Source organism: Hyperolius riggenbachi, chromosome 7, assembly GCF_040937935.1.
Source record: "Hyperolius riggenbachi isolate aHypRig1 chromosome 7, aHypRig1.pri, whole genome shotgun sequence".
In the NCBI taxonomy this organism is placed as follows: domain Eukaryota; kingdom Metazoa; phylum Chordata; class Amphibia; order Anura; family Hyperoliidae; genus Hyperolius; species Hyperolius riggenbachi.
Genome location: NC_090652.1, coordinates 74745958 through 74758682, shown reverse-complemented (window position 1 = coordinate 74758682; position 12725 = coordinate 74745958). Strand labels below are relative to the sequence as shown.

At 46.6% G+C, this 12725-nt stretch overlaps 1 protein-coding gene across 1 annotated transcript in view; it reads left to right on the top strand.

Moving 5' to 3' along the window:
• Positions 1 to 12725, top strand: part of SLC5A2 (solute carrier family 5 member 2) — a 35983-nt gene that overhangs the window by 20988 nt on the left and 2270 nt on the right. Inside the window, exons 10-14 of the mRNA XM_068244142.1 lie at positions 211 to 318; positions 1889 to 2039; positions 2118 to 2286; positions 4756 to 4971; positions 9034 to 9097. Of these exons, the coding sequence (XP_068100243.1) occupies positions 211 to 318; positions 1889 to 2039; positions 2118 to 2286; positions 4756 to 4971; positions 9034 to 9097 (708 nt within the window). The remainder of the gene's footprint in view (positions 1 to 210; positions 319 to 1888; positions 2040 to 2117; positions 2287 to 4755; positions 4972 to 9033; positions 9098 to 12725) is intronic.

Here is a 12725-nt window from a genome sequence, read left to right as displayed (position 1 = left end):
AGTTTTGCTATATCAGAGTTTGCTATAACGAGACTCTACTGTATTATAATTCTCAGATACCTGAGCATTGCTAAACATCTCCGGTATCTCTCTGACGCTGATCCAGGAGACACTCTCAGGAGGCATCTGCCAAGCGTTAGATGCTAGAGAAACATCTGTGAATAATGACGCGTAAGTTTGCTTTCATTCCTCTACTCTTGTGTTCTTTAGATGATGTAGCGTGTGTAGACCCAGAAAAGTGCCAGAGTGTATGTGGCACCGCCATCGGATGCACAAATATTGCTTATCCAAAGCTGGTGGTAGAGTTAATGCCAAAAGGTATGTCACTGAGTGCAATGTTCTGCTCCCAACATAGAAATCCTTTGGTTATACTCTATGAGAGTTACACAATGCCATTACATAAGAATGTGACAGGCTCAGGTGGTTTTGCTCCAAAAGAGGGACAAACGCCAACAGTTTTGGCCTCATGGAGGTATAGGCTGTAGCTGCTATGATTTGGAGAAGGAACAGGCTGTAACTGCTATGATTTGGAGAAGGAGTGGGCCGTAGGTGCTATAAATTGGGGAAGGAGCAGGGTGTAGATGCTATGATTTGGAGAAGGAATAGGGTGTAGCTGCTATGATTTGGAGAAGGAGCAGAGTGTAGCTGGCTAGCTGCCATGATTTGGAGGAGCAGGCTGTAGCTGCTATGGTTCAGAGGAGGAACAGACTGTAGCTGCTATGGTTCAGAGAAGAAATATGCTGTAGCTGCTTTAGTACAGAGAAGGGAGGAAGTTGTAGATACTATGGTTCAGAGAAGGAGCAGGCTGTAGCTGCTATGGTTCGGGGAAGAAACAGGTTGTAGCTGCCATGGTTTAGAGAAGGAACAGGCTGTAGCTTCCATGGTTCTGCGAAGGAACAGGTTGTAGCTGCTATGATTCAGATAAGGAAGAGGCTGAAGCTGGTATGGTTCAGGGAAGGAGCCGGTTGTAGCTGCTATGGTTCAGAGGAGAAACCGGCTGTAACTGCTATGATTTGGGAAAAAAGCACGCTGTAGCTGCTATGGTTCAGATGAGGAACAGGTTGTAGCTTCCATGGTTCTGTGAAGGAACAGGTTGTAGCTGCTATGGTTCAGATAAGGAAGAGGCTGAAGCTGGTATGGTTCAGGGAAGGAGGCGGCTGTAGCTGCTATGGTTCAGAGGAGAAACAGGCTGTAACTGCTATGATTTGGAAAAGGAGCACGCTGTAGCTGCTATGGTTCAGATGAGGAACAGGTTGTAGAAGTTTAGACCGAGGAAATAACAGCAGTTCTGTATTGGGCTACAGGATGATACTTTGCTGGATGCTGCAGGAGATTGTGTATAGGTTACCCAGCTATAAATTTCACAAAAGGCCTCCTTCACACACTGTAATAGGGTATAATTTGGAGAAGGAGTAGAATGTAGCTGCTATGATTTGAAGAAACAGGTTGTAGCTGCTATGGTTCCGAGAAGGAGTAGGCTGTTGCTGCTATGGTTCGGCGAAGGAACAGCTTGTAGCTGGCATGGTTCAGAGAAGAAACAGGCTGTAGCTGTTATGGATCAGAGAAGGAACAGGCTGTAGCTTCCATGGTTCGGCAAAGGAACAGGCTGAACCTTCCATGGTTCGGCCAAGGAACAGTTTGTGGCTGCTATGGTTCAGGGAAGGAACAGGCTGTAGCTGTTATGGTTCAGATGAGGAACAGGTTGTAGAAGTTGCAGAAGACTGAAGAAAGAACAGCAGTTCTGGATTGGGCTACAGGTTGATGCTTTGCTGGATGTTGCAGGACATTGTGTATAGGTTACCCAGCTATAAATTCCACAGAAGGCCTCCTTCACACACTGTGTAATAGGCCATATGTTTATCAGCAGGCTCTGCTCTTCTTCTGTCAGGTCTCCGAGGGCTTATGCTTGCTGTGATGTTGGCCGCTCTCATGAGCAGTCTAGCCTCCATATTTAATAGCAGTGGAACTCTATTCACAATGGATGTCTGGAGGAAGATAAGACCGCAGGCGCCAGAGAAAGAGCTGCTTCTGGTGGGAAGGTGAGCAAATCCTAACATGGGGACTGACATACAATGTTATAGTGGTCTGAGGAATTATAGCGTCTATTTGCTTCACAGGGTATGGACGGTCTGCCTGGTGGCATTCAGCATAGCATGGATTCCCATTGTACAGGCCGCACAAGGGGGACAACTGTTTGACTACATTCAGTCGGTGGCAAGTTTCTTAGCCCCGCCCATCGCTGCTGTCTTTTTCCTAGCACTATTTGTGAAGAGAGTGAATGAATCGGTAAGAATCTTCTAATGAAACACATGATGCATTAGCCAGAGACAAATTGCTTTCACTGGGTGGTCTTGGCCTACTGAATTGTTATTTTACAACATCCCAGCCCACATAGCTCTCCCCTCCAAAACAGTCATCTCTGCCCTAGTAGCATGAGCCCAAACACATAGCCCTCACTTGTCAACCCACCATAAAACCAACCCCCTACCCCCCATACACAGACACTTACCTAGTAAATACCCATTACTCCCACCTAGCAACCCAACATAAACCCAAGCCCTTCATCCTTCCCATACACAGACACTCTAACCCGATATAAACCCTTTACCTCCACCTAGCAACCCAGCATAAACCCACCCCCCATATACAGATACTCTAGCCCAGTATAGACCCAACTCTGCCCCCCCCACCCCCCCCCATATACGGACACTCTAACCCAACATAAACCGAACTCCCTCTAATATAACCTCACTCTTATTATGGCCTCCTCATTCTCTTTTCTCTTCCTTAATTTGCTACCTGTCATCCACCTTTGTCTGCCACACCAGTCTATCCATCCTTGTCTGCCATACCCCTGACACCAGTGTGCCACACTCAATTACCTATCCACACTTGTTTGCTGCATCAGTCATCACCTCCCACCCTTGTGTGCTGCACCCATCACTCCATCAGCCTTATCTGCATCACCTATCCACTCCCATCCACACCTGTCTGTCACACCAGTCATTACATCTGCCCTTATCCACCCATTTGCCACAAACCCATACATGTTTGCCTGCTTCATCCATCACACCATGAACTCTGATTTACCTTACTTGCACCTGCCCACACCCATCAACCATCCCATCCTTGTCTGCCACATCCATCAACCACTCCATCCTTGTTTTCCATGCCACGCATCACTGTCTGTCACAACCATCCGGCCTTGTATGTCCTCTCTCATTCTTGTCTGCCACAACCATCAACCTAGCCGCCCATCTGTGACACCCATCACCCCATCTGCCTGCTGCCATCATCTCACCCACCTTACCGGCCACACCTATCATTCCATATATCCTGATCTACCACTCATCAACTGATCTGCCTGCACCCATAACCCCATCTACCGAACACCTGCCTTCCCATTTATCCTGGTCTACCACACATCAACTGATCTGCCTGCACCCATAACCCCATCTACCGAACACCTGCCTTCCCATTTATCCTGGTCTACCACACATCAACTGATCTGCCTGCACCCATAACCCCATCTACCCAACACCTGCCTTCCCATTTATCCTGGTCTACCACTCATCAACTGATCTGCCTGCACCCATAACCCCATCTACCCAACACCTGCCTTCCCATTTATCCTGGTCTACCACTCATCAACTGATCTGCCTGCACCCATAACCCCATCTACCGAACACCTGCCTTCCCATTTATCCTGGTCTACCACAAAGCAACTGATCTGCCTGCACCCATAACCCCATCTACCCAACACCTGCCTTCCCATTTATCCTGGTCTACCACTCATCAACTGATCTGCCTGCACCCATAACCCCATCTACCGAACACCTGCCTTCCCATTTATCCTGGTCTACCACACATCAACTGATCTGCCTGCACCCATAACCCCATCTACCCAACACCTGCCTTCCCATTTATCCTGGTCTACCACACATCAACTGATCTGCCTGCACCCATAACCCCATCTACCCAACACCTGCCTTCCCATTTATCCTGGTCTACCACACATCAACTGATCTGCCTGCACCCATAACCCCATCTACCCAACACCTGCCTTCCCATTTATCCTGGTCTACCACACATCAACTGATCTGCCTGCACCCATAACCCCATCTACCGAACACCTGCCTTCCCATTTATCCTGGTCTACCACACATCAACTGATCTGCCTGCACCCATAACCCCATCTACCCAACACCTGCCTTCCCATCTATTTTTGTGTGCCACTTTTATCCCCCCAACCTCTTTTATGTGCCATACCCATCACCCCCAATATGCTTGTCTGCCACAGTCATAACTCATTCCATTTATCATCCTCACCCATTGCCTTATCCACAGATGTCTGTCATGTAATCTCCCATCACCTCGGCCCTTCTGTGCTTCATTTTTACAATAATTATGTATAAATGATCTAGTCAGTGTTTGCCCATTGTAAAATCTTTTAAATCCCTGATTTACAGTCTGACATTTATTACATGGTGACATTTTTACTGTTGGCAAGTGATGTAGCTGCTGCATGCTTTTTTGGCAGTTGGAAACAGCTGTAAACAGCTATTTCCCACAATGCAGCAAGGTTCACAGACAGGAAACTGCCAGGAGTACCACGGTCCTCAGAGTTTCTTGTGGGAGGGGTTTCACCACAATATCAGCCATACAGCGCCCCCTATGAGGTTACCTGTTGGCTCACCTAAATTAGACTAGTGCTTTGTGTACCTATTTTGTCCTCTTTGCCATCTCTCCATTTAGGGAGCCTTCTGGGGTTTGATTGGAGGGCTCATGCTCGGTCTGTGCCGCATGATTCCAGAATTCGCCTTTGGATCGGGAAGCTGTTCAAAGCCCACTTCCTGTCCTGCAATCATCTGTGGAGTCCATTATCTGTACTTTGCCATTATCCTATTTGTCTGCTCTGCACTCATTATCTTGGCTGTGTCATACTGCACTCCACCCATCCCGGACACCCAGGTAAGGAAAATCTATTTCTAGGCAGAAAGGCGGTGAACATACTGACTGTGAATACAGGAAACAAATGTTCACCTAGCACTAAGGCCTTTTCTCCACGGGCAGTTCAACTGTGTGCTCAGAAAGCAGTTACCAGGCGGCAGTGAGCAGTTACCAGGCAGCAGTGAGCAGTTGTGAAAGTTTGAGAGGCATTTCACTGCCTATCAACTGCCCGTGAAAAAGAGGCCTTAGGGATGGTCATTGAGATGCAAACAATTCTGAATTTATGGAAATTATAATTGTATGCAACTTGAAAATGGACAAATTAAAGAGGAACTGTAGTGAAAATAACAATGAATAAAAATTGCTCATTTTTTACATTATTCATTTACAGATTATTTAATCAGTGTTTGTCCATTGGAAAACCTTCCCTCACCCTGGTTCACAGACAGGAAACTGTCATGACATCACACTGTGGGAAGGGTTTCACCACATTATCAGCCATACAGGACCCCCTGATGATCTATTCGAGAAAAGGGAAAGATTTCTCATGGGAAAGGGGTATCTGCTACTGATTGGAATGAAGTTTAATCCCGGGTTAAAATACGTTATTAAATGCTACAGCAAGCATTGAGTGGTCCATTTGCAAGATGTATAAATTGGCATCAACTCTGAAATTTTTGCTTCTCATTGACCATACCTAGCAGCACTAACCCAAAGCAGCATTATGCACATCACTTGCATTTTATGGTCCTTTTACACTGCTGCACTGTGGTGTAATTTGGAACAATCACACCGCACATTATAGCTGCAGTGCGACGAAAGAAAAAGAACACATGACTTCTGGTGCAATTCCGGGAGTTGCAGGGTAATGCACTGCACCTTGTGTGCTACTTCTGTGGTGCCTGGAGCACTTCTGTTGCACCGCAGGCAGTGTGTCATGTCTCATAGACTTTAATGGGAGAGTACTGTGACCCAATCAGCCGCGATAAGTGTAAAAGGGGCCTGAAGGGTTCTGCCTGAAGCCTCGTACACATGCCTGACTTAAAGGATACCCGAAGTGACATGTGAAATGATGAGATAGACATGTGTTTGTACAGTACCTAGCACACAAATAACTATGCTGTGTTCCTGTTTTTTCTTTCTCTGCCTGAAAGAGTTAAATATCAGGTATGTAAGTGGCTGACTCAGTCCTGACTCAGACAGGAAGTGACTACAGTGTGACCCTCACTGATAAGAAATGTCCCTTTTTATCTCTTTCTTGCTCTCAGAAGCCATTTTCTGGAAAGTGTTTTCTAGTTGGAATGTCTTATCAGTGAGGGTCACACTGTAGTCACTTCCTGTCTGAATCAGGACTTGCATACCTGATACTGAACTCTTTCAAGCAGAGAAAGAAAAGAAGAAACACAGCATAGTTATTTGTGTGCTAGGCACTGTAAATACCCATGTTTTTCTCATGTCACATGTCACCTCGGGTATACTTTAAAGAGACTGTAACACATTTTTCAGCCTTATTTATTCTATCCTATAAGTTCCTACACCTATTCTAATATGCTCTGGATTACTGCAGCCTTTTCTAGTTGCACTGTCTCTGTAATATATCTAATCTTATTTTCTTTGTCAACCCAGCAGGAATGGGCTGCCTCTGTTGTGATAGGGAGAAGTTATGCACGCCCCCGCAGGCTCTGTGTGTGTGCTTTGTTTATCCCTCACAGACAGGTCTCCTATGCTGAGAAACTGTGAGAATCCCAGACTGGAGTGCAGATAATTCACTATGTAATAAAAACTTGTAGTATACTGTATATATATATATATATATATATACACATACATATACACACGCAAACAAACATCACTTCCTGATTAGCGGCCATGTTTTTTGTTTGTAAACGCTGCCTAAAACTGGCGATTAAAAGCCGGGATCATGGCGGTAACGGCAAGGAGGGGTCCAGGAGATCACAGTGACTCGATTGGTATGTTTTTTATTGTACAAATCGGACAGTACAGATTCTCTTTAACCACTTGCCGACCGCACGCTTATACCGTGCGTCGGCAAAGTGGCAGCTGCAGGCTGATTAATCAGGAAGCAGCCGCTCGTGCGAGCGGCTGCTTCCTGTCAATTCACGGCGGGGGGCTCCGTGAATAGCCTGCGGGCCGCCGATGGCGGCTCGCAGGCTAAATGTAAACACAAGCGGAAATAATCCGCTTTGTTTACATTTGTACGGCGCTGCTGCGCAGCAGCGCCGTAAGGCAGATCGGCGATCCCCGGCCAATCAGCGGCCGGGGATCGCCGCCATGTGACAGGGGACGTCCTGTCACTGGCTGCACAGGACGGATAGCGTCCTGTGCAGCCCAGATCTCCCGGGGGAGCAGGTAGGAGAGGGAGGGGGGAAAATGTCGCCGCGGAGGGGGGCTTTGAGGTGCCCCCCCCGCAACATGCCTGCAGGTAGGAGCGATCAGACCCCCCCTGCACATCATCCCCATAGGGGGAAAAAAAGGGGGGCGATCTGATCGCTCTGTGTGGCCGCGGATCTGTGCTGGGGGCTGCAGAGCCCACCCAGCACAGATCCAAACAAACAGCGCTGGTCCTTAAGGGGGGGTAAAGGGTGGGTCCTCAAGTGGTTAAAGGACAACTGAAGTGAGAGGTATATGGAGGCTGCGGTATTTATTTCCTTATAAACAATACCAACTGCCAGGCTATCCTGCTGATCCTCTGCCTGTAATACTTTTAGCCAATGACCATGAACAAGCATGCAGCAGATCACTCAGGTGTTTCTAACATTGTCAGATCTGACCAGATTAGCCGCATGCTTGTTTTTTGGTGTTATCCAGACACTACTGCAGCCAAACAGACCAGCAGAGCTGCCAGGCAACTGGTATTGTTTAACCACTTGAAGACCGTAGGCTTACACCCCCCTAGTGACCAGGCTATTTTTTACAAAATGGTGCTATGCAGCTTTAACACCTATGCACACCTACGCACACAAATGAATCTTGTCCCCTTTTCTGCCCACCAATAGAGCTTTCTGTTGGTGGCATCTGATTGCTGCTGGACGCTGCTTTTTTAAACTAATTTTATTATTATTATTTTCCTAATAAAATGTACTTTTTTTTTTTTTTTAATTTTACACTCCCACTCCCCCCCTCCCCCCCCCCCGCCAGCCAATCTCTGCGATCGGCTGTCATAGGCATCAGTCTGAGCCGATCGCTCTTGAGCCTCTCCAGGGGACAGCTGAGTGACACGGCTGTCCTCAGTACATCGCTGCCGTAGATCGCAGCGCTGTACAATGTAAATAGGTGGCGGTTTCGCCGTCTAACAGTCTCCTAGAGGCGATCACCACTGGTAGACTGATGATGGAGCGGAGCACATTGGTGCGTGCGATCCCCTGCAAACCACACCCCCAAGACTTAACACCACTTGGTGTTACGCGTTCCTGGGGGAGCTGCCACGTTCACGCCTATCGGCGTGACGCGGTCTTTAGGTTGTTAGAAGGAAATAAATGTATAGCCTCCTTATTCTTCTCACTACAATTGTCAAAGTCAGCAGAGGTGGCCAATAACCACTGCCTCAGCCAACAATCAAGCCTGTGTACAGCACCCGACGACTTCCAATCCCCAAGTGATCCGCCGGGCAAATCTACTCAACCTTATTGTCAGCGGACCCCACCCACTGGCTGATGTCATGCAAGTGCAGCTCGTCCCACCCCCTTCCCAACAGGCGACGTCTGTTGTCAATGTGCACAAGCCATAAAGAAGCTACTTATCACTTCTTACTCTGCAGGAGATGTAAAACACACAATTTGAACTAACTGCATGATCCACAGAGAATTCAATAATAGAAATCCTGTTTTCAGGAATATTAAACCGTGTTATGAAGGAAAACACGACAACATGGAAAGATTACATAGAATAACTGCTATAACAAGGGTGGAGATGCTGCACTTCTAATTAGATAGAAGATCCTGGAGCTTTGCCAATACAGCTTGGTTTGGGGAGGGGGGGGGGGGGGGGGGGTTGGCGGGAGAGTTTTGGGAATAAAACAAAATGTGAACAATCATGGTCTGCTCCACCTTCATGTCTTTTCAGCTGTATCGCTTGGTGTTCAGCCTCCGACACAGTCAGGAGCCACGCGAGGAATTGGGGAAACCAGGTATACAGCTGATTTCTTTATACATACAAGTAGAGAGCCTCCTGCACACTCTAGATAAAACTCGGACAAGGTGGTTGATAACAATGACCTCTGCTAAGAATTTATGAAGTGCAGAGCAGTACCAGGTGCGTCAGCCAACAACGAGCCTGGTGGTGGATCCATCCAGGCGAGTGTCGGATTAAATAATAATTCTCCCCACTCATCCCGCCTGCCACGTTATGCTGCCACACACACACACAGAGCAACAGAACATGATGCCAACCTGTAGGCCAGGGACACTGTATAGTCAGGCCCAGATTTACATCACAGGAGCCTAAAGGCATAGATGTCCTGGCAACTTAGATTTTGCCCTCCATGAACCAAACCAGGCCAAACCTCACCAAGGTGGCTGGCCCAGCTGTCACTTCTCCCTTAGACACCATACGTAACTACCAATGCCCCATGCTATTAGGTAGCCAGAGGTACCCTCAATATTAAGTAGCTAGAGCTGCTCCAAGCTAGATGAATCTCATAATTAAGTAGCTAGCAAAATTATGTAACCTCTCATTTACGCTCAGGACTTTGCATAGGGAAGGAGGGAGGGAGGCGCTTGCGGCTGGGAGTGAGCTGCCTTTCCATCATCAGGCGCCTGTAGTGCCTAATGGTAAATCCAGCCCTGTGTACAGTGCCACCTCATCAACACAAGCTATGTGCAGCCGTCTGGCCAAAACAAATGAGCCAGGGAGCAGAATAATAAGCATTCCAGGAGGTCTTCTGCAAAAAAAAAAAATTGTACAGAAGAGGAATTTGGCAGTTAAAAAAATCACATCTGGCTCCAAACTGATCATTTCTAATTATATCCTAAGAAAAAATATATATATTTACTTCAACAAGCAATGCCTTTGTCTGTGTTCTGGAGGACATTTGACACTCTTAAAGAGGAACTCCAGTGAAAATTATGTAATAAAAAAAGTGCTTAATTTTTACAATAATTATGTATAAATGATTTAGTCAGTGTTTGCCCATTGTAAAATATTTCCTCTCCCTGATCTACATTCTAACATTTAACATGTCAATGGAAGGAGATACTGCTTGCTTTTTTGGCAGTTGTAAACAGCTGTTATTTCCCACAATGCAACAAGTCTCCCACAGTGTGATGTCAGAACCATGGTCCTGACATCACACTGTGGGAGGGGTTTCACCACAATATCAGCCATACATCTGTTTGTGAAAAGGAATAGATTTCTCATGGGAAAGGGGGTATCAGCTACTGATTGGGATGAAGCTGAATTCTTGGTTACGGTTTCTCTTTAAGGCCCATACCCCCAATGCAATTTTTCAGATGACCGGTGAGCCTTTGAGTGACGAGCAATCGTTTCCGTAACCTTGCAATGTGGGTACAGGCGGGCGATCACACGAACGATGTTTGGTGACACCCGGCAATAACAACAGTCACGAGGACTCCCGTGCTAAGTACCACGATAATTTAACCTCTTGTTCATGCCAATCATGTGCCATTGCATGTTTCCATGGGTAGGAGGAAAGATTGGGGAACCTCGTTTGTCAGGAGGCATCGCTGTGAAGCTCTCCGATCCATCATTAAAGGGACTCCGAGGAGTGCCCAAATTTAAAAGAATACACTTACCTGGGGCTTCTTCCAGCTCACCATAGGCAGCGTCCTCCTGGCTCCTCTCCTGCAGCCTCCGCCAGCCCCCATTACCAGCGTCACCCGGGGCGGGTGTCGGGTCAGCTCTTCCTGGTTAATGACGCAATGCTTCATCACGACGGCCGCTTTGCATCATCACGGCGGCTGGCGTGACAGGTCTGTCACGCCGGCCGCTGTGATGACGCGAAGCGGCCGGCATGATGAAGCATTGAGTCATTAACCAGGAAGAGCTGACCCGCCGGGTGATGCCGGTAACTGGGGCCGGCGGAGGCTGCAGGAGAAGAGCCAGGAGGACGCCGCGGGATCTCGCTGCCTACAGTGAGCTGGAAGAAGCCCCAGGTAAGTGTATTCTTTTAAATTCGGGCACTCCTCGGAGTCCCTTTAACTGAGTATTTAGCTTAACTGAGCATTTTGTTTTAATAAGGTGAAAGAAATATCCAGACACTTGGTGTAGATGATTCATCCACTTCCTCCAGTCAACAAACTCTTGGCACATTATTTTTCCCCGATGTAATAGTGTTGCTTATAAATTGTCTGGTTAAAGATGACAGATTACACAGCCCAGTTTCCAAAAAAACTCCAAAAAACCAAGAGACACTGTGTAAAATGTGATTAAAATAATATACAGTAAATCATGTAAAGTCTGTGTCACTGAATTCATCATGCACACGTAAGAATGCCGTGCGCAATTGTACTAACACTGGGAAAGACCTGCATATTATACAATCAGTGCCACGCGTGCGCAGCAGTAATGAGTTCAATGGCAGTGCTTTCCCGGCATTGGTACTGGTAAAATTGCTTTGCGCTGCGTGCACACAGCAATCTTTTTGTGCATGTTGAATCAGGGCCATTATAACAGAAAATTGGATAAAGACAACATAGCAAATGTTGAACCTGAGATGTTAAACCCGAGAAATGTTTAGGTTTTTTTTGTATTTTATAATATATACGCCCAGTATGGATGTCAGAAACACATTTCTAAATGTAAAAAGCCAGCACAACATCAGACTCTGCACTGCTTCTGCACGGTGTGCTGATAAGCCAGCTAGTCTGTTTCCTCTTAGTAGAGTTATGGTACATACACACATCCAATTTTGTTTAGACAATTTTACCCCCTCTATAGTATTCAAAATCTGTTGATACTACATGAACAAATTGTGTAGGTAAACCCTCATACTACATGGAGGTGGTAAAATTGGCCAATCAAAATTGCATGTGTGTACCAAGCCTAAGTGGTATCCTTGAATTAAACTTTTTGTCAGATCCCAGTACATATTTCCAGTCTGCCACAGTCCATCATGAAGAAGTTTGGGCCCAGAGAAGGAGGCAGGGTTTATGAATATTTGTTGTTGTTTTTTTTTTGTATCTTAAAATGTTATGTCGCAGGCCCATTCACACTAGAGCGTTTGCCACGATTTCAGCAAAACGTTCAAACGCTAGCGCTTTTTAAAAGCGCTAGCGTAATGAAACCCTATGGGCCCGTTGTTGGGCGATTTGCGCTAATCGCCGCAAATCGCCCAAAAACAAGCAAAAACGACAAACGTGTAGCCTGCACCATTTTCAGGTGATTGCGTTTCAGTGCTATATAGAAGCTCTAAACACGATCGCCACAAAATCGCCGCACTGTTCAGTGATTTTTCTGCATGAAATCGCGAAAAAAATCACTCCTGCAAAACGCAGGTGTGAATAGAGCCTAAGGGCCCGTTTCCAGAAGCGTGAATTCGCATGCATTTTCTGCATGACAGTACAAGTCAATGGGTCCGTTTCCACTGCGCGCAAGTCTGTGCAGAAAAATTCTGCACAGCAGAGCCATCAGAATTTGCACACTGCCCGCATAGTGAGCGATTCGCATGTAATGTTATTAATAGGAAAAAATCGCATGAGTTTTCGCCATGCGATTTTCCATGCGAAATTCGCTTACGTTTTCACGTAAAACTTGATGGAAAAGTACACTGGCACTGACATAGTTAAAAATCGCAGTTA